At 43.1% G+C, this 19,975-nt stretch overlaps 1 protein-coding gene across 2 annotated transcripts in view; it reads left to right on the top strand.

Moving 5' to 3' along the window:
• arhgap10 (Rho GTPase activating protein 10) overlaps positions 1–19,975 on the top strand; it is a 63,788-nt gene that overhangs the window by 33,323 nt on the left and 10,490 nt on the right. For both annotated transcript variants that reach the window (XM_071407469.1, XM_071407468.1), the window contains exons 15-20: positions 641–725; positions 3,245–3,303; positions 9,628–9,733; positions 11,491–11,650; positions 14,047–14,176; positions 16,960–17,107. In XM_071407469.1, coding sequence (XP_071263570.1) covers positions 641–725; positions 3,245–3,303; positions 9,628–9,733; positions 11,491–11,650; positions 14,047–14,176; positions 16,960–17,107 — 688 coding nt within the window. The remainder of the gene's footprint in view (positions 1–640; positions 726–3,244; positions 3,304–9,627; positions 9,734–11,490; positions 11,651–14,046; positions 14,177–16,959; positions 17,108–19,975) is intronic.

The raw sequence follows: 19,975 nt of genomic DNA, 5'->3' as shown, positions 1-19,975 counted from the left end.
CTCCCACCATCTGTAGCTTTGTACACACACATTTGGCTGTTGGCCTTCTAGGAAAACATTTGGTCCAGCCTGTTGATGTTGGACAGGACACTGTTCTGTCGGTAAATAAACACAGCCCTTCTGGTTTTAGTACTGAAGGGAATACAGTCAAATGAAGTAAATAAATGGCCCAGAGCAGCAACCTACCTCCCACCAAGTCTAACCCCTTGGAGACCTCCTGGTGACCTGAGGCTTGGCCTTGCACCAACCTCTGACTCAAACACACAACTATGGTGGATTATTCATCAGGTCAGCCCAGTATAGGTAAGCCTGGCTCGGTCCAGTTTGACTCAGTAGTGTGAGAAGGGTGTACTTTAATCCAGCCAGCAATCGCCACGGGGCAGAACTGCTCCTCAAGACTACTGCAATGCTTTTATCCACATAAGACACATTTCACGTTATTTATAGTTTAGCTTCTTTGCAGCCATTCACTTCACCATAGGGTTTTTGTTACAATAGACTAGGTGACAGAACAACTTTAGGCTCAGGGTATCATGGGAATTGGAGTGTACTCTACTAAAGTATAAAAATGTATTGGTGCTTTGTATAATTTGTTGATTATGTGTTGGAGTTTAGAACCTTTTGGAATGTTTCATTACAGATGAGAAGAGTAACGATGTGGATCTGTCTACGTGTGAGGACTGGGATGTGAAAACGATCACCAGCACACTAAAGCTGTATTTGAGGTAGGAATCCTTTGTCTATCAATCACTCAGTCTGCTACATAATCGCTAGGTTATGTATTCATGTAGGCTATTATGTCTTATTAGCAAGCTGTGGAGACTTTATTCTAACTGTTCGTCATTGTCTGAGTTTGAAGTTATTCTACTCCGGGGGTAGAATCATAATCATTTCCTGGAGCACAACTCCTGCAATGCAACAGGACATTCACATTGCCGCATAGACATCCATGCATTTAAATTCAGACACATAATCAATCCACTTCATCAACCGACCCCGTCTCTGACTTCATTATTCCCAGTCGCTGTGTGTTCTAGGAAATCCGTTGTTGACCTGAGACGCACTTGGTAATTGGTAGGGAGTCTTGGCCACTTTCTAGGAAGAAGAGCTGCATCCCTGGCTTCACATAGTTTATCATCCATCTTTGAATGTATTGATTAGGTGACCAGGTGAAAAACAAAATGGTGGCCTGTGGCAGGTATTTTAACTACAATTTACCGCCACACAACCAAGCAGTGATATGAATACATTAGCATGATAGGGATTTATTATCATTGTTTCTCTGATCAAATCAATCACTCAAATTAGGTTGGATGCCACATATTAAAGGAATCCTGTTTTTTAGTTCAATGGGGCAATCGATTATATAGATTAAGTTATTGTTGCTTTTTCAAATGGCAATTCATTTAACTGATAGTCCTAGATTTGTTATAAAAACACTTTGCAAGGTAACAAGTTAAATGTACCCTAAAAGCTAAGCCAAAGTTTTCTGTTAGCTAACTGAAACAAACTCGCACTGCATATTCTGACGCCAATGCAATTATGGTATCCAACGGAAACTAATGAGTAACATCCCTTCAGTTTATGCAGCACTACAGTAAATGCAAATGTCAGAGGTTTGGCTCGTTATGGAGCGATTTACTGAATAAAATTATAGCCAACTTATCGTTAACCCCAGGCCAGTCTGTTCACTTTCTTCTGCACTTGTTTTGGAATTAGTTTATTACGCTTGTTCAGTACTCCATGTGCTGTAAAAGGTTTAGTTATCAAAATTAAATTATAAAAGATTGACAAGTTCACCAGTGCAATTGCCATATAGCCTATTAAATAATAAACTTGGAGTGAGCCAAGACCATTTTTCCATCAATTGAACAATAAATAAAGAGGATTTTAGCTCAGTGGTCAATGTAAAAGCATGGGAACTGGAATGGTATCAGTCTGATAGGCTAACAGGACAGGAGCAGGTCAGAAGTCACAGCACTGTTGTGACTGGCCAGGTTTTGCTGCCCGCCCGCGACCCTTACAGGAAGTAGTTTGATGTTGCTTGCTGTGGGTCATGGGACTGACACTCTCCCAGGCTGGTCCCAGATCTGTTTGTGAGCTCTTGCCAACTCCTATGCTCGTTGGCCTCCCGAGTTGCGCAGTGGTCTAAGGCACCGGGTTGGATCACAACCGGCCCTGATCGGGAGTCCCATAGGGCGGCGCACAATTGGCCCAGCGTCGTCCGGGTTTGGCTGGGGTAGGCCGTCATTGTAAATAAAAATTTGTTCTTAACTGACTTGCCTAGTTTTAAATAAAGGTTCAATAAAAAATTGCCGTAAATTGGCATGACTGCAGAAATAGCTCTGATCCCAGGCAGCGAACTACCTTTCTGGTTTATGTCAAGGAGTTTTTCCTCTTTCATAATGCAACCTGACAGTCAGCCAGTGGGATTAGAGTGTTGGACAAGTAACCGAAAGGTCGCTAGTTTGTCCATCCTGTCGGCTCGGGAATTCAATCTGTCTGCCCTTGAGCGATGCACCTAACCCTAATTTCTCCAGGGTCTCTGGTTATGGCAGACCCTGCCCCATTCTCCAATGGTGTCTCAGGGAGAGTTGGGATATGCCAAAAACACATTTCCAACTCACCCATTCATATTAATACACTTTTATAAGCACTCGCTAAATTATAATTAAGATGACATTTAGATTGCTACTGAGATATTGCAGATGTCAGTTACACATTGCACACATCATATGATGTTTTTGTTTTTTTACACAAGCAATCTAACAATCTAGAAAACCTTCCAATCATATGATGAAATTAAACTCATCCATTGAGTCAACTGAAACCTTATTACAGGCTTAAGTCTGCAGTAGAGACAGTAGATTTACTGTAAATCGTCCTGCAGCTCCATCCTCCATCTGTCTTCCTCTGGCCTGCTGCAGAGCCAGAGGGTCAGCCTCTCTTCTCCTTCCCTGCTCCTCTGGTTCCTCAGGGGAGGCTAAGTAGCCTTGGCACAGGGCCTGGTGCAGCACCGTGAAAGGACCTTCAGAACTTGGTTATCTCACTGTGGCATGGTGCGCCATCTAATTCCATCCCCGACACAGCCACATTAATCATTGTTGTGTGCAGACCCTATAAAACAGTGCTGCATCTATTTCTGTCCACCCCCCCCCCCCCCCCATTCTTCTGCGCTCTCTTTTGCTCTCCACCTCTTCTCCTCTCACTTTTGCTCTATGCATTCTCTTTCCTGTCTCTCTAGGAGTCTTCCTGAGCCACTGATGACCTATGGACTCTACAAAGACTTTATCGCCCCTGCAAGTAAGTTTGGGCTGTCCTCTTCACTCGCAATACAGCTCTTCTCAAAACAGATGTAAAACCACTCACAGGAGTGTAGGCGCAGGGCAAAGGAACACTTCTGTTTTATTGCACGTTATCAATGAGTGCAATGCTGTGTGCATGACTAGCAAGTGTTTGTCTGTGAGACAATTCATCGTCTAAGTGTCCCAGCGCAGTTAGATTGGTTATTAATCATTTTCATTGTCTCAGTAGTTCTATGGAAAACGGATGCCAGCGTAACTGTTTTGAATGTTCCACATCTTGTAGAGTCTAAACAAATGCTTGTTTTCATGGTTTTCCTCTGTAAAAGTGCCTTAACATGTACCCTTAAAGCCTTTCATGTGACCCAGAGAGATGTCTTCATCGCTCTCACACACACTTTAATTCAACCTTCATCTGCCATTAAAGTAACCTTTGGTTCTTTGCATTTAAGGTAACTTAAAAAGGAAATGTTACCACCTGTTAAACACTATAAATCCTAGTATCTTACACTAATGTCCTCAAATGGCCCAGTGACTTTGAACAGAGAGAAACATGACATTTCTCTCCCTATATAATCTTACTCCAATAGCCTGCCTGACATGTCCTGAGTGATCCTCCTAACATGAATTACCCTCAAGTCCCATAATTGGATCACGATGGAGTGTTTTTATCAGCTGTTTGCAATGCCCTCATAATGCAGGTACAGAAAAATGCATTAGCAATAAATATTTTCTGAAAGATGACAGCATCCATAAGCAGCTTTATTCCCTCATTCAGATTTGTGTCGTTCCCATAGTAATGGGGGGGGGGGGTGCATGCCAGCTGTTTCTGTGTGTGTGTGGGCAGTAGCCATCAGATGCCTGTGTGGGTGTGAGGAAATGTTTAAGGGATGATCTTGTGGGTTTTATCACAACCCTTTTACACGGTAGCTTCTGTAGTATAAAGCTATCTCTCTATAGCCAGCAACAGTAGCCTACATATCCTCTGGCAAAATTCACTCATGTCTAATATCAGCGTCAAACAGGAACTTTGCTGTTCATCGCCATTCTCTTTTTTTTTTTGTTAACCCTTTACTGCTTTCTTTTAAATATAAAACAACCCGTTGTAGCCTACACTAGCTGATAAAGCCAATGTAAACGGCATCCATTGTTTTCTTGTGTGGTAGCTTGTACTGGGCTAAACAGTGACTGTTTTGTGCTGTCATTCTGTTACCAAACTTTGCATCTGCACTGTTCTTCAACTAGATGCGTTTTTGGAACTTTTTCAGTGAACAATTTCGAAAGTCGTCCTTGTGCATTGAGTTGTGTGGTACTTTAACTTAGCAATCATTGGTTTTTGTTTGGCGTACATTTTTAAAGTGGAAAAAAATGCGAGTCTCCGCATTCTGTTACCGTGGAATTGCCTTACTGTAACTGCACCAATATTGACTAGAGCTGCCGACAAATTTTAAACGGACGACCCTGTGTCTCCAGTGAATAGATCCGGAGTCGGTGGTTCCACATCTCCTACTGTGACTGCTCCTTCCAGAGTGAGATCTGACTGCACCAGAGCGCTCGCTGCTCAATCCAAAATGTCTATGGTTGGATTACCACGGGGCAATCCGAATCCTTCTCGTTCTATGCTGTGCAGTTTCTCCGTTGTGGAGTCTTTCCACCTAAGGAATGGATAGTACAGCACTGTAATAACACAAATGTTTTTGGATGATTCCAATTGTATTTATTTAAAAATATATATCTTTTTTTTTGTTGACATGGAGTCAGGCTGAGACCAGTCTCTTTAGCAGATGAGCCCTGCATACACATCAATCAACAATGACACTATACATATACGCATCCATTACACTATAAATGAAAAGCGCAAACAAAACATGAAAAGCAAAACACAATCATATGAAATGCATTCATTTAAAAAGCCTTCTAACATCCATCTGAATTGCCCTAAAGGCACCAACTCCACCAGCTTTAAGGAGTTTTGCATATCTGTCATGAGAATTATGTTCTCATGTTCATTAACCAATTAAACTACTCAGTCTGCTATCAGGATTTGTAGGATACTGATAAATGAAATCAGACAGGCCAGTCTACAATAGTCATGAATGTTTATTTACGAGAGCTCTGCTTATCATTTCCTGTACATTGGTCTATATACCTCACATTTTGTCAAATGTCCCTCTCAGAAACAATGACAATATACACTGCTCAAAAAAATAAAGGGAACACTTAAACAACACAATGTAACTCCAAGTCAATCACACTTCTGTGAAATCAAACTGTCCACTTAGGAAGCAACACTGATTAACAATACATTTCACACGCTGTTGTGCAAATGGAATAGACAAAAGGTGGAAATTATAGGCAATTAGCAAGACACCCCCAATAAAGGAGTGGTTCTGCAGGTGGTGACCACAGACCACTTCTCAGTTCCTATGCTTCCTGGCTGATGTTTTGGTCACTTTTGAATGCTGGCGGTGCTTTCAGTCTAGTGGTAGCATGAGACGGAGTCTACAACCCACACAAGTGGCTCAGGTAGTGTAGCTCATCCAGGATGGCACATCAATGCGAGCTGTGGCAAGAAGGTTTGCTGTCAGTGTAGTGTCCAGAGCATGGAGGCGCTACCAGGAGACAGGCCAGTACATCAGGAGACGTGGAGGAGGCCGTAGGAGGGCAACAACCCAGTAGCAGGACCGCTACCTCCGCCTTTGTGCAAGGAGGAGCAGGTGGAGCACTGCCAGAGCCCTGCAAAATGACCTCCAGCAGGCCACAAATGTGCATGTGTCTGCTCAAACGGTCAGAAACAGACTCCATGAGGGTGGTATGAGGGCCCGACGTCCACAGGTGGGGGTTGTGCTTACAGCCTAACACCGTGCAGGACGTTTGGCATTTGCCAGAGAACACCAAGATTGGCAAATTCGCCACTGGCGCCCTGTGCTCTTCACAGATGAAAGCAGGTTCACACTGAGCATGTGACAGACGTGACAGAGTCTGGAGACGCCGTGGAGAACGTTCTGCTGCCTGCAACATCCTCCAGCATGACCGGTTTGGCGGTGGGTCAGTCATGGTGTGGGGTGGCATTTCTTTGGGGGGCCGCACAGCTCTCCATGTGCTCGCCAGAGGTAGCCTGACTGCCATTAGGTACTGAGATGAGATCCTCAGACCCCTTGTGAGACCATATGCTGGTGCGGTTGGCCCTGGGTTCCTCCTAATGCAAGACAATGCTAGACCTCATGTGGCTGGAGTGTGTCAGCAGTTCCTGCAAGAGGAAGGCATTGATGCTATGGACTGGCCCGCCCGTTCCCCAGACCTGAATCCAATTGAGCACATCTGGGACATCATGTCTCGCTCCATCCTCCAATGCCACGTTGCACCACAGACTGTCCAGGAGTTGGTGGATGCTTTAGTCCAGGTCTGGGAGGATATCCCTCAGGAGACCATCCGCCACCTCATCAGGAGCATGCCCAGGCGTTGTAGGGAGGTCATACAGGCACGTGGAGGCCACACACACTACTGAGCCTCATTTTGACTTGTTTTAAGGACATTACATCAAAGTTGGATCAGCCTGTAGTGTGGTTTTCCACTTTAATTTTGAGTGTGACTCCAAATCCAGACCTCCATGGGTTGATAAATTTGATTTCCATTGATCATTTTTGTGTGATTTTTGTTGTCAGCACATTCAACTATGTAAAGAAAAAAGTATTTAATAAGAATATTTCATTCATTCAGATCTAGGATGTGTTATTTTAGTGTTCCCTTTATTTTTTTGAGCAGTGTAGTTCACAAGTCTTCTCCTTCTCATACATTGTCTGCCACTTGTTATACAATCTACTACAAGCCCAAGGTCTCTCCCCTCCCTGGGTGGGGACAATGTCCTGTAAGGAACACAGTAGTAGAGCTTGTCTGTCGATAGCGCCTCTTATCATTTGTTTCACACTTGCACCCTGCTTACATACTAAAAAGTCCTAAAACTACACTTTAGATTTATGATTCTAATGAATTTCATACAGTGACAGGTAGAATTCTGTTAGTTTTAGTTCTGTTAAATGTATACATCATTTAGTCATTATTCATAAAAATCATAACATCATTCCAAATGAGGTGCAAAAACTAAGTGGATTTTCCTGACTCTGTGGAGATTGAAGGGATCGCCAGGGTTAGCCATCCCGGAGTCTAGTAACATATGTCTAAAGGTTAACAGTGAGGTGTGGTGGAAGTTTATGCAAGAGGGCTTTATAGACGAGTGCAATGTACTGTGATAAACTGCGTCAATACAGTGGCAGCTGCATTCATAGACGGTAGTCAATAACCAGAATGAATGTTGACGTACTCATTGGTTTTCTGCTATTAAACAAAAGGCAGGACCTGATCCTATAAACCTTTTAAATTCTCAATTCCTTAACTAACTCTTTAACATACTTTTAGAACAATAGCTTTTCATCAATCCAGTTGCGCAGATATTTATAAGCGGGGACACGGTCAATGTGGGCTCCATCCAAAGTACATACAGTGGGGAGAACAAGTATTTGATACACTGCCGATTTTGCAGGTTTTCCTACTTACAAAGCATGTAGAGGTCTGTAATTTTTATCATAGGTACACTTCAACTGTGAGAGACGGAATCTAAAACAAAAATCCAGAAAATCACATTGTCTGATTTTTAAGTAAATAATTTGCATTTTATTGCATGACATAAGTATTTGATCACCTACCAACCAGTAAGAATTCCGGCTCTCACAGACCTGTTAGTTTTTCTTTAAGAAGCCCTCCTGTTCTTCACTCATTACCTGTATTAACTGCACCTGTTTGAACTCGTTACCTGTATAAAAGACACCTGTCCACACACTCAATCAAACAGACTCCAACCTCTCCACAATGGCCAAGACCAGAGAGCTGTGTAAGGACATCAGGGATACAATTGTAGACCTGCACAAGGCTGGGATGGGCTACAGGACAATAGGCAAGCAGCTTGGTGAGAAGGCAACAACTGTTGGCGCAATTATTAGAAAATGGAAGAAGTTCAAGATGACGATCAATCACCCTCGGTCTGGGGCTCCATGCAAGATCTCACCTCGTGGGGCATCAATGATCATGAGCAAGGTGAGGGATCAGCCCAGAACTACACGGCAGGACCTGGTCAATGACCTGAAGAGAGCTGGGACCACAGTCTCAAAGAAAACCATTAGTAACACACCATGCCGTCATGGATTAAAATCCTGCAGCGCACGCAAGGTCCCCCTGCTCAAGCCAGCGCATGTCCAGGCCCGTCTGAAGTTTGCCAATGACCATCTGGATGATCCAGAGGAGGAATGGGAGAAGGTCATGTGGTCTGATGAGACAAAAATAGAGCTTTTTGGTCTAAACTCCACTCGCCGTGTTTGGAGGAAGAAGAAGGATGAGTACAACCCTAAGAACACCATCCCAACCGTGAAGCATGGAGGTGGAAACATAATTCTTTGGGGATGCTTTTCTGCAAAGGGGACAGGACGACTGCACCGTATTGAGGGGAGGATGGATGGGGCCATGTATCGCGAGATCTTGGCCAACAACCTCCTTCCCTCAGTAAGAGCATTGAAGATGGGTCGTGGCTGGTTCTTCCAGCATGACAACGACCCGAAACACACAGCCAGGGCAACTAAGGAGTGGCTCCGTAAGAAGCATCTCAAGGTCCTGGAGTGGCCTAGCCAGTCTCCAGACCTGAACCCAATAGAAAATCTTTGGAGGGAGCTGAAAGTCCGTATTGCCCAGCGACAGCCCCGAAACCTGAAGGATCTGGAGAAGGTCTGTATGGAGGAGTGGGCCAAAATCCCTGCTGCAGTGTGTGCAAACCTGGTCAAGAACTACAGGAAACGTATGATCTCTGTAATTGCACACAAAGGTTTCTGTACCAAATATTCAGTTCTGCTTTTCTGATGTATCAAATACTTTTGTCATGCAATAAAATGCAAATTATTTACTTAAAAATCATACAATGTGATTTTCTGGATTTTTGTTTTAGATTCCGTCTCTCACAGTTGAAGTGTACCTATGATAAAAATTACAGACCTCTACATGCTTTGTAAGTAGGAAAACTTGCAAAATCGGCAGTGTATCAAATACTTGTTCTCCCCACTGTATGCGTAAATCATAACTTATGTGATTTTGAAAAATAACAGTTTTACCTTCAATTAATTTTGGTTCAACAAAGTATTTCTGCAGAGCAATAAAGTTGACGCCTACAGCATGGTGCTAGCAACACCTGGGTTGTGGGTTTGATTCCCGCATGGTCCACACAGAAGGATGGCACTTCTGTAAGCGGCTGTCAAATAATCTTGTTTGTCCTGTTTTTAAACAGAGGGTGGTAGTCCAGAGTCTCGTAGCCAAGCCATCCACTGCCTGGTCCACAAGCTGCCTGAGATGAACTGCCTGGTCCTGGGGCTACTGATGAAACACCTGGCTACGTGAGTTAGCAGCCTTACTCTCATCCTTGGTCTCATGCTCTTTTTTTTTGTACTCTTTCTCCACTGTCCTTGATCGATTCCCTCCCCCCATCTTTCTCTCTCCGGTCTCTTCTGTGTGTCTATCTCTCCCCATCAATCTTTCCTTCTCACATCTTCTGTTCCAACTAAGTGCAGGCAGAGAACTCCCTCCCCACCCTGTCTTAAAACAGCCCAGCACCCTCCACAATAGTAGTCAGAAGTTTTGAACTGCTTCACCAGTTCTCTATGCCTTTAATGAAATGGACTGCTCCCTCCATTTCCCACCCGCTCCTCTGGGTTTACCCCTCTCTCCAAACTGGACCGTTAGCTGTTACACAACTTGCCCTTTCAGAGATAGGATCTGAGATGTCAAAATAATCTTTGCTAACATTACAAGGTTTTACCTCAGCAACTCGCTTTATATTTTTTACGACAAACTAAATAGTAGCGAATTGAAGATGAGTACATGATCCTCGTTCCCTGAGGCAAAGTCTGGAGGATCTTATTTCTTAGAGAACCTGCCCCAGGGTTCTCAGAGTAGAAGTAAAAAGGCATTTAAGTGCAGCAATTGAAATTGAATTTGGATTATCCAGCATGAAATTCTTCCGACTGGAGTTTTTTTTATAGACATTTTAAATTGGCTGCGTGTGTGGGGGGTGTGTTTTGACTATGTGTGTGAGCTTGTCCTGCAGGGAGAGAGGCAAAGCCGAAATTTCACACCGCTGTCTGAAATGGTTTGAGAGATGTGATAAAGGAAGGTTGTCACTAGGTGACATATTTAGGTCTGCAAAGGCTCCCTTTCATGCATTTCAACCATCACTCTGCTGAATGACAATTTGTCATTTTATACATTTTAAGGAGAATATCTTAACTGGTCTAATATGACTTTGATTTTAATTTGTCTTAAATGTATGTTCTTATTATCCAAAATTGTAACTTAGAATCATTAAAACAACGGTTGATTCACTTGATTCGTCGTAACTCAAAATTCGAGATTTCTCTGTTAAAAACAACAAATACAGCAACACCTCACAATGCCTCTCCCACGTGACCTACTTGTTGTGTGTATGTACTGACGTATATGGAACTGAGATGCGCCCGCACACACTATTGTTTTTAAATGTATGTTAATTGTCTTATCTAATGTCTTTTTCGTTGTGTGCAGGAACCCAGTAAGACTAGCTTTGGCAAATGGCTAATGGGAATCCCAAAAAATCTACTCTCTGCAGTTTTTGGCAACTCTTCAGTCATTCTAAAGTCAAGCAAGAATTCCTCCCCTAGAAAAAACAACCCAATTTAGCGTCCTCTTACTGTGAATCGGCTGAAAGGCAACTGGAAAAAGTTCTGTTTGTAGTGAGGAAAAGTTTAGGAGAGGTCGTCAATGTTCAAGAACAATCTATGGAGTGGTGATGAACTGGGTAATGTCAGTCAGAACTCTAGCTAACACCTATGAGGCCAAGCCAGAGATGCTGTTCTAGACACCTCTGACTGACGTAACAAGGTGGTAGCAACACCTTCCTTCCTTGGCAAACTGTCAGACAGATGTTAGTAAGCTAACAGACATGGAGTAATCAGATCTTCAAAGCGAATTAGAATTTTCTAGCTGAATTCTTTATAGTATAGAGGCCTTCTGAAGTGTATGTATCCCCCTATGTAAAACATTTAAACGTCAGGGAAAAGCACTCAATCAATTGTCTATGAATTCATGAATTGTAATCCTCCCTGGTCTCCCCATGAAGTGTCGCGGCCCACAGTAAGTTGAACCTGATGACGGTGGCCAACCTGGGTGTGGTGTTTGGTCCCACCCTGATGAGGCCCCAGGAGGATACTGTGGCTGCCATCATGGACCTCAAGTTCCAGAACATTGTGGTGGAGATCCTCGTCGAGCAACACGAGAAGGTAACCGCTGGATTCTTCTCTTGAACGAAACAGACGTCCGAAAGCACTCCTGAGCAGTGGTGTAATGTACTTACAACAAACTACTTAAGTACTTTTACTTATCTGTACTTTACTATTTATATTTTGGACACCTTTTACTTCACTACATTCCTTAAGAAAATAATGTACTTTTTTACTCCATACATTTCCCTGACACACAAAAGTACTCGTTACATTTTGAAAGCTTAGCAGGACAGAAATTGTCCAATTCACGCACTTATCAAGAACATCTTTAGGTCATCCATACTGCCTCTGCCAGATCAGACTCACCAAACACATGTTTCATTTGTAAATTGTCTGTTGGAGTGTGCTCCTGCATATCCATAATTTGAAAAAAGAAAAGAGAATTTAAAAGAAAATGATGCTGTCTGATTTGCTTAATATAAGGAATTTGAATACTTAAGTTACTTTTGATACTTAAGTATATTTAATACCAAAATACTTTTACGTAAGTAGTATTTTACAGGGTGACTGTTACTTGATTTAAAAAATAATAATAATTTAAGGTTCGTTACTTTTACTCAAGTATGACAATTGAGTACTTTTTCCACCACTGCTCCTGAGCTTGTCCCCCTGACCACAGTAACATCTATAGACCCATCCTCTAATATTGTTCCTCAAACCTGCAACCAGAGGAAAGCTTGTCTAAAACCCACCGCTAAACCCACTGCTGAGACTTTTCTCCAGTGGGATGTTGAGGACATTGCTCTGAGTGACATTTTAGGCAATATATAAGCATTTTCTCATTTGCGATATTCTTCACATTTTATGAGTACAGTAAAGCTTATTGGAATCCCTGTTTGTCTTGGGCTTGGGCTCTAAGACAAATGAAACTGTGAAGCATTATAGTTTTTATCTATGTGTTTTACATAATGTAGAGATCACTTTGAGCTGACTACAGTACCTGGCTGACATCATTCCATCTGCCCAGCGGTTGACTTACAAAGCAGGGATTCTCACTTTGCTCCTTTTTGTGCTTAAAAACAATATCCAGTATGTCATGGTACTCTTGATAAGGTCCTTTGCCTAACCTACAGGGTTTAAGTCCCATTTTGGGCCATGCTACGACAGAACTGTAATCTGCTTTTAATGTAAATAGTCATCTGCCTACATCTGTAGAGGGGCTCAATTCCCAGAGCCAAAACAGAACGGGTTAAGATCCGTATGTGCTAAGTATTCTGGCCAGCTATAAGATGCCAAGAGTACCCCTGAACTCTGAAACATGAATTGCCCGTGGATTGCTCGTCAATTTCGAGCTCTATTTCTAATAGTCCAAATAATTAGAAAGCGCTCAACCACCAAGCAATTAAAGTTTTGGTGAGGAGACACTTCCATATAGATAATGTTCCAGAACTTCACCATACACGCCACAAGGTGATGGAAGACTTGGTGTCAGAGCCAGAATGTAATACCATTGGAAGCTTTAAGAAAAGTAAAGTGCTGAGCTGCGAGACGAGAGGTGAGGGAGTTTTGCAGCCAGACAGACAGACATTAGCTTTCCTCTCAGGCCCAGCGGCTCCCTCCCCTTCTCTATCCCTCCCCTCTCTCCTTCTCGCCAGACTGTTGATACCCCCAGATGCTAGCAGACAGTGTTTTACATTCACATCCATCTGCAGAGATGGGAGGGGGAGAGATTGCTGAAACTCTGCTGCTCTCAACCATATCAGATTTCTCTCACTGTATCGTACTTTTTTCTCCCAACTTTCTCTTACTTACTTTTTCTCTCGCTCTCTCCCCTCCCTCCTCCTCTGTGATCCTCTCTGCCTAATTTCTTTCAACTCCACATCTGAAGTTAGCGGATTTGTTTACATACAGACTATGCAAACAAGCTGTACAGTGAGCCGCCTCCAGTCCAGACCTACTGCCCGTCAGTGGGTCAGCAGCTCCTAGCCACCTTTGGCTCCTGTTCATTAGGTACTAAACGGAGCTAAAACCGAGTTTGTCCAATGAAAACAGTCATATTTGTTTTTTATTGCAAAATGTGGGTGCCCTAATAAACATGCTGCTTTCAGCAGATTCCATAGACTGGATTTGGTCTTCTTAGTGTTTCGGGTCTGAGTTTATATTAACCCTGATGTAAGTTGCAAAGGAAGATCCAATGTGTTTTCTTAGTACGCAATACGTGAGCAAAGAGCATCTCAACTGTCCCTTGAGATAGCAAAGCACAGCAGCATGGGTATCTGATTTGAGTCAAATATGTGAGCTCTTCAAAACACACATTTTACTAAGGTCAAATGAGGACATGCCTCTGCTCAATATGCTCCATCTTTGCTTTGAGGGAGTAGTTAACCAAAATGTGTTTATGGGCACACAGTATCCCCCGCCACTCACACACACGCTTACTCTTCTTGTTTCAGATCTTTGGAGATGTCCCAGGTGCGTCTTCCCCAGGGCTCTCCACCCCCACCAGGCAGTCCAAGAAACTGTCTGTTCGACAGAACCGACCCCTTGCCGTCTATAACCCAAAGACAGTGGACCTGAAGACAGGTAAGAGACAGAGCCCTAACGTTACATCCTTAGCCAGGCTTGCTGAAAGGTTGAGTTGGAATGAGGGACCCCTACTCTCATGACAAGTATTTGACTCAACGATCCCAGTGACGGTTCCTGTACTATATAAAGCAGTCATGAAGCTAGTGTTGCGCCTTTGTAAACCTGCACAATAGCTTTATAGATCATCACTAATATCAAGGGGACAGCTGTTCCACTACTGTACCAGTCCTCTCCTCCCACACTGCTCTACCAGGAGAGCCTGGTGAGTTGACCTGCTGCCCTACTGTAAACCCCAGATCCCCAGCCCCCATTAGATCCTCCTCCTGGAACACGACCTAAAGGAGGCCTAATCTGTTTATCAGACTGACTCCACTCCCTTCATATTGCTCCAGGCTTTTACCATTGGGGTGTTTTTAATATCTGGGATGAAATATATATAATCCTCTCTTTAACCATATTGTGTTCTGAGTTTGTGGATGATGTATTTAAAGTGTTGTCTAACTACCTGGCGGAGAACGTTTAATTCTTAAATGTATGTGTGGGCAAATATACCCAGTAGATATGGACGACTACGTTGACGGCTGCGTCCGCACCTAGATTTTGTATCCATGGAAAACTGATAAGCCACGGCCTTTTTTTCTATTGGGCTGATAATGTTAAAGGACAACAGAACTGATAGACAAATCTATGGATGCCATAATTTTTACATATGCAACTCGTGTGTTAAGTTGAAATTAGTTAAACATTTGACGGTCTACAATGGACAGTGAGGAAGATATGTTTCTCATCCATTTTCACCCGTCTTTGTGTGGCTTCAGCCCCTTGAAAGGGAAGTGTGTTAACACACTTGCAATGGGGCAACTGTCCAACGGGTGTTGGATTTCTGAGGACACTGCAGTTTGGAGTGCCAGGAATATCATATTTTCCTGGATCAAATCATTCACGAACAAGTTTTGTTTTATACCTTACACTATTTTCTCTCTGTGATTAAAATCTTACATTTTCCCAAAACTCAGGTGAAGCGAAACAAATACTTTAACAATATGTTGACATGTTATTAAGAGATGACTGCCAGGGTTTGGTAGAAAATCCTGTCTCATTTGCAAGACAATGAACCAGGTACTTTGATATTTTTCATGTGTCAGTTCAAACCTGTGTTTAGCTTTTAGCATTAGCCATGGTTGTATTTGTTAGTCATCAAATGGAAGACTACTTGAACTTGTCCAATACGAAACGCTTGTTTGCGCTTTCTGTATTAAAAAAGGTTTTGCTACAGAAGCTAGGTTTCCATCCAATTGGTGACATTATCATGCGAATATTGTCAAATCTGTAAAACAATATGCACATTTTCCCACCCGATGTTTCTATCAAACTGACTCATTGTGCAGATTATTATGGATAAGAACAAGGTTGTTTTTCTTTGTCAAACAGCATTGATCATGTCAGCAGAATATTATTTTTTTATTGGAAAGAGCATCAATCTCATCACCGTGCACTTTCACCACCCTGTGAAGTTCATCGTAGCTTATTTCATCTGTAGCCTGAAACTGCATGCTTTCCCATGCCAACGTATCATCGTCTGACTCCAAGTTTACTGTGATATGATAGTTATATCAATATTTGCGCATAAAGGCATTTCCACCTTCCATTCTTGCATAATTAAATTTACCGACACAAAAAGATATCACCGTGTCGAATGAACAAATTGTCTGCCAGCATTTCTACAATAGTACCAGCATTTCCTTTTTCCATCAACCCGGTTGTGACTATTTTTTATGCGTAAGGTAATTAATCCACATAATGGCACAAGCATTGTGTACAAAGCAGATGTTACATTTTACAAGACGTCTCTGGTTTTGATTATTTGGGCTGTGTTTTCTAGTAAAAGTAATGAAGTAAATCTGAATAGCTCATTTGGATCGTGTAAACATGGAAAATGAGTTTTGTTTTTTTACTGCAATATCCTCTTGATGCTTCTTCTTAACTCTATACAGCTGACGGTAGTGAACGTTTTTCATAATGGTTGAAGAAAACGGGTTTAACTGATTCCAGAGGCTCTTAAACCCAGACAGTCATCCATCTTGTGCTCAGTGCAACCAACAAAGCAACAGTTGCTTTTCTCCGAAAGCTAAACGGCTTCTTGTAGTTGTGTGGACTGTTTCGATATAATCGAGGCTAAATGTCATATAATCATGATATATGGCTTTTTCATATGATCAATGTCATCTGATCTATAAGACCTAATGTATACGGGCCAAAAAGCTACAGTATTTTATGAACGTCCCTTTTATGATCATGATTGTCTTCGACAGAATCTGCAAACACTTTCTTCCACAGTGCAGCACAGCACTGTCAGCCATTAGCTTTTAGTGGAGTCCAGGGGGACTCTGCCTGAACATCACTCATAATCCAGAATGGCCACCCTGTTGCTTTGATCGGTGTGGTGGGAAAGGAAACGACACTTCCAAATTTAAACAAGCAACTTCCTTTAACTTTTCATTGCTGCTTAGGATCGTCTGTCCCTCTGTTTTAAAAACAGGAACTAAGAGTTGTACTGGACAGTAAACTTGGCCTTGAACCTCCTAGCGTCCCTTAGTCATGGTGATCTCCTGGTTGTCCACTGCCCCATTTATTCAGCTGCGGTCTTGGACATTCAGCTGCTGTAGTGGCACAGGGTCATCCAGAGCCGCGTTTAGCCTTGCTCCCCTAAATAAAGGACAAAGACCTTCTCGTCCAACAGTTTGCTCTCAATGACTAACAGCCCGTACTTCTCCTCTCAGTGTCACCTGATGTCGGTTCCAACTCGGATGAGGCGTCGCTAGGCAGCAACGAGTCGATGTCGTCCCAGTCGACTGCCTCGGGGACGCCTCCGGAGAAGGCCAACCATGCTCCCCTTCTCGCCAGCCTCAGCACAGGAGACAGCCCAGGGTAAGTGGGTCTACATGGAGAAATGCCTGCGGTTAACCTCAGCATCATTCTTTTCAGATATTCTGGCAACTTCAGTTGCAAGTAATGTATCCTGATTGGCAGTGTCACTATAGGATCAGCCATTACATCTCTCCATGGCTAAAGAGAAGCCTACTATTTTACCCTAACCTCTTTACAATGCTGTATCTAATACAGGTTACCAACTCTCCTGAAATAGTCATTAACTTAATCACTCTAGCTAAACTTCTTCTGAATACCTAACTTTCCCCCGAGTCACCCCCCCCACTACCATCCACATTAAGATCTGTAGCCGTCTGGCTTCACCCTCTCAAACTCAGACAGTCTGGAAGAGCTGACGTGTTGCAGTGGGATTTAATGTTTTCTCTATTCACACCACTTAGTCACTGACGGGGACATTTTGGTGTTGCTGGCTCCATTCATACAGCAAACCTTCATATCTCTTTAATTGAAACTCTATCTTTGTCTCGAAACTCTTTGAACTGAATATATCGTTAGTGTCATAACCTGCCCAAGAAAATATGCGTTTTATTAGTTTTTTTTATTATGTGGCACAAAGTAAATTGATGCCTTCCTTCCCAGCCTCCACGTACATATGAATATCTTTCAATTTCCTTGCTTTCTCTCTCCTGGCGCTCCTCCCCCTCGCGCTCGCTCTCCTCGTGATCGCTCTCTTCCCCCCCTCCCCCCTCTTTCCAACCCTTCTCTGAAGTCCTTGGTTTCTTTTAGTTGTCTCCAGCCCACAGCTTGCCTTGAATGCTGATGCGAGAGCTAATAATAATATTGGGTTAGACTGCAGATGTTGGGCTGCTCTTTGTCTCTGCACTTTCACATGTCTGCAGATTCACCTTGTGAAAAAGGTTGTTTCTCTGACTCCCTATACCCCTCGCCCACTTTCCCTCCCTTCCTCTCAGATGCTCAGAGTGCAATGAGTTCTTCTCAAGACACACGAGCTGTAAAACAACAAAATTAGCACATACTTAACTGAGGAGAAATTATTTCTCTTTGGTTTTCAACGTGTCTCTCTCGTTCTCTCTCTCTCTGTGTGTGCTCGTCTGTGTCGCACCTCTAGCCTTGGCTCCTAATCGCCATGGTAGACAGACGGAGCTACAGTGGGTTACATAACCAAGACTAGTTTTTTCCATGTTTTCCCACTTCGTGGCTTCGCCTCTCCTCCAGTGGAATGGAAGGAGTGACCGGGAGGGGGTCGTGAATATCGCCATTATTTGTTTGGGAGACAGGTGGCGGTGCGTCAGCCGTGTAAATTGTGTTGACTTTGGGAGATATTCTAGTTCACTCTTATAGCTCAGCTCTGACCTTTTATGAAGACTGCCGTGTGAGAGCATGGCAGGGAGCACCTTCCTGGCAGAGGTCACGGCACTGTCACTCCACCAAAAAAGGAGTGGGAGGTGGAATGATTGTGTACAGTAGGTAGCCTGTTTTCAGATCAATTTATGCTGCCTTGGCAATTCCTGTTTAGCTTGACAGTGACATTGACCATAGGAGTTGCCAAAACAGCACAAACAGATCTGGGACCAGGCTAGAATGACTCTACCAGCCTCAACACTGGAACGTGAAATTACTGCTCAATATCTGGAATTGTACCTAATTAGTACATCTGTTAAGCTTTAACCTGGAAAAAATGACATTATACACAAGTTCAACTACAACTCTCTACATCAGACACTATTTTCTGTAGATAGTGATGTTGGCAGAGATTATAAATCTATCTCATTTCCCCCCCCCCAATTCACTATCTGGATATCCCCGTGGCAGTCATTTCCAGACCTGGAGAGTGAGACTAATTCTGCCTCTTCTCCTCATCTTCTTCCCCCATCCCTCTGTCTTGGCGGACAGCTGTGGATCATGGAACAGGGTTTCCTGCCCACCCAGATTGAAGGCAGAGTTGTTTGTTGGTGCTTACCAGCTCAAATCAAATGTATTTGTCACATGCGCGTGTTTAGCAGATGTTATTGTGGGTGTAGCGAAATGCTTGTGTTTCTAGCGCCGACAGTGCAGTAGTATCTAACAGTTTCACAACATGTACCCAAAATACACATATCTAAGTAAGGAATGGATTAAGAATATATACATATGTCAGAGCGGCAGCATTGGACTAAAAGTTATATGGAACACAGTATATACATATGAGATGGGCGATGCAATATTTACACAATTATACTATTCTAAGGTATCTTAGTCACTTTAGAGTACAGTTTATACATATGAGACCCTGCCCACCACTCCTCCAGTGATGTGGAAAGTCTCTCTTAGCTCAGAAAGAGGAGCAGTAGAAAGTCCCCCATTGGCAGACCCTACCAGGCCTGGAGGCTGTGGGGTTGAATTCCTTTCCTGCCATACGGTAATGGGAACCAGCAGTGCACCTCTTTTGTACAGTGACTGCCCCCATATCCACACGATTATTAAACTAGTGGGAGCTGAACTGGTGACCGGAGGGCTGCTAGTGTCTGATCCCAGGTATCATCTCCTGTCCGGCTGCTGTGCCCTTGGGCAAAGGCTCTTAACGCCAAAGCTGCTCTTGATCCAGGGGCACTGCTCTGCTCTCAATCCAAAGGCACTGCGCTGGCTTACCCTGTGCTTCTCAACGTGTGTGTTTTATTTGTGAGCGGTTTAGATGGGCAGTTGGATGCATTTCAGTTTCACAAAATGGACACAACCTAGTTATTCTATTATACTATAGGTTTATTTTAAGTATGTTTCCACTGAAAATCTAACTTCAGACATACACCGTACAAAACATTAGGAACACCTTCCTAATATTGAGTTGGGACATGAACTCTACAAGGTGTCTAAAGCATTCCACAGGGATGCTGGCCCATGTTTACTCCA

The sequence above is a fragment of the Salvelinus alpinus genome, chromosome 6 (genome assembly GCF_045679555.1).
Source record: "Salvelinus alpinus chromosome 6, SLU_Salpinus.1, whole genome shotgun sequence".
In the NCBI taxonomy this organism is placed as follows: Eukaryota; Metazoa; Chordata; class Actinopteri; order Salmoniformes; family Salmonidae; genus Salvelinus; species Salvelinus alpinus.
Note: the sequence above shows the minus strand (reverse complement) of the source record. Positions and strands in the feature narration are given on the sequence as shown.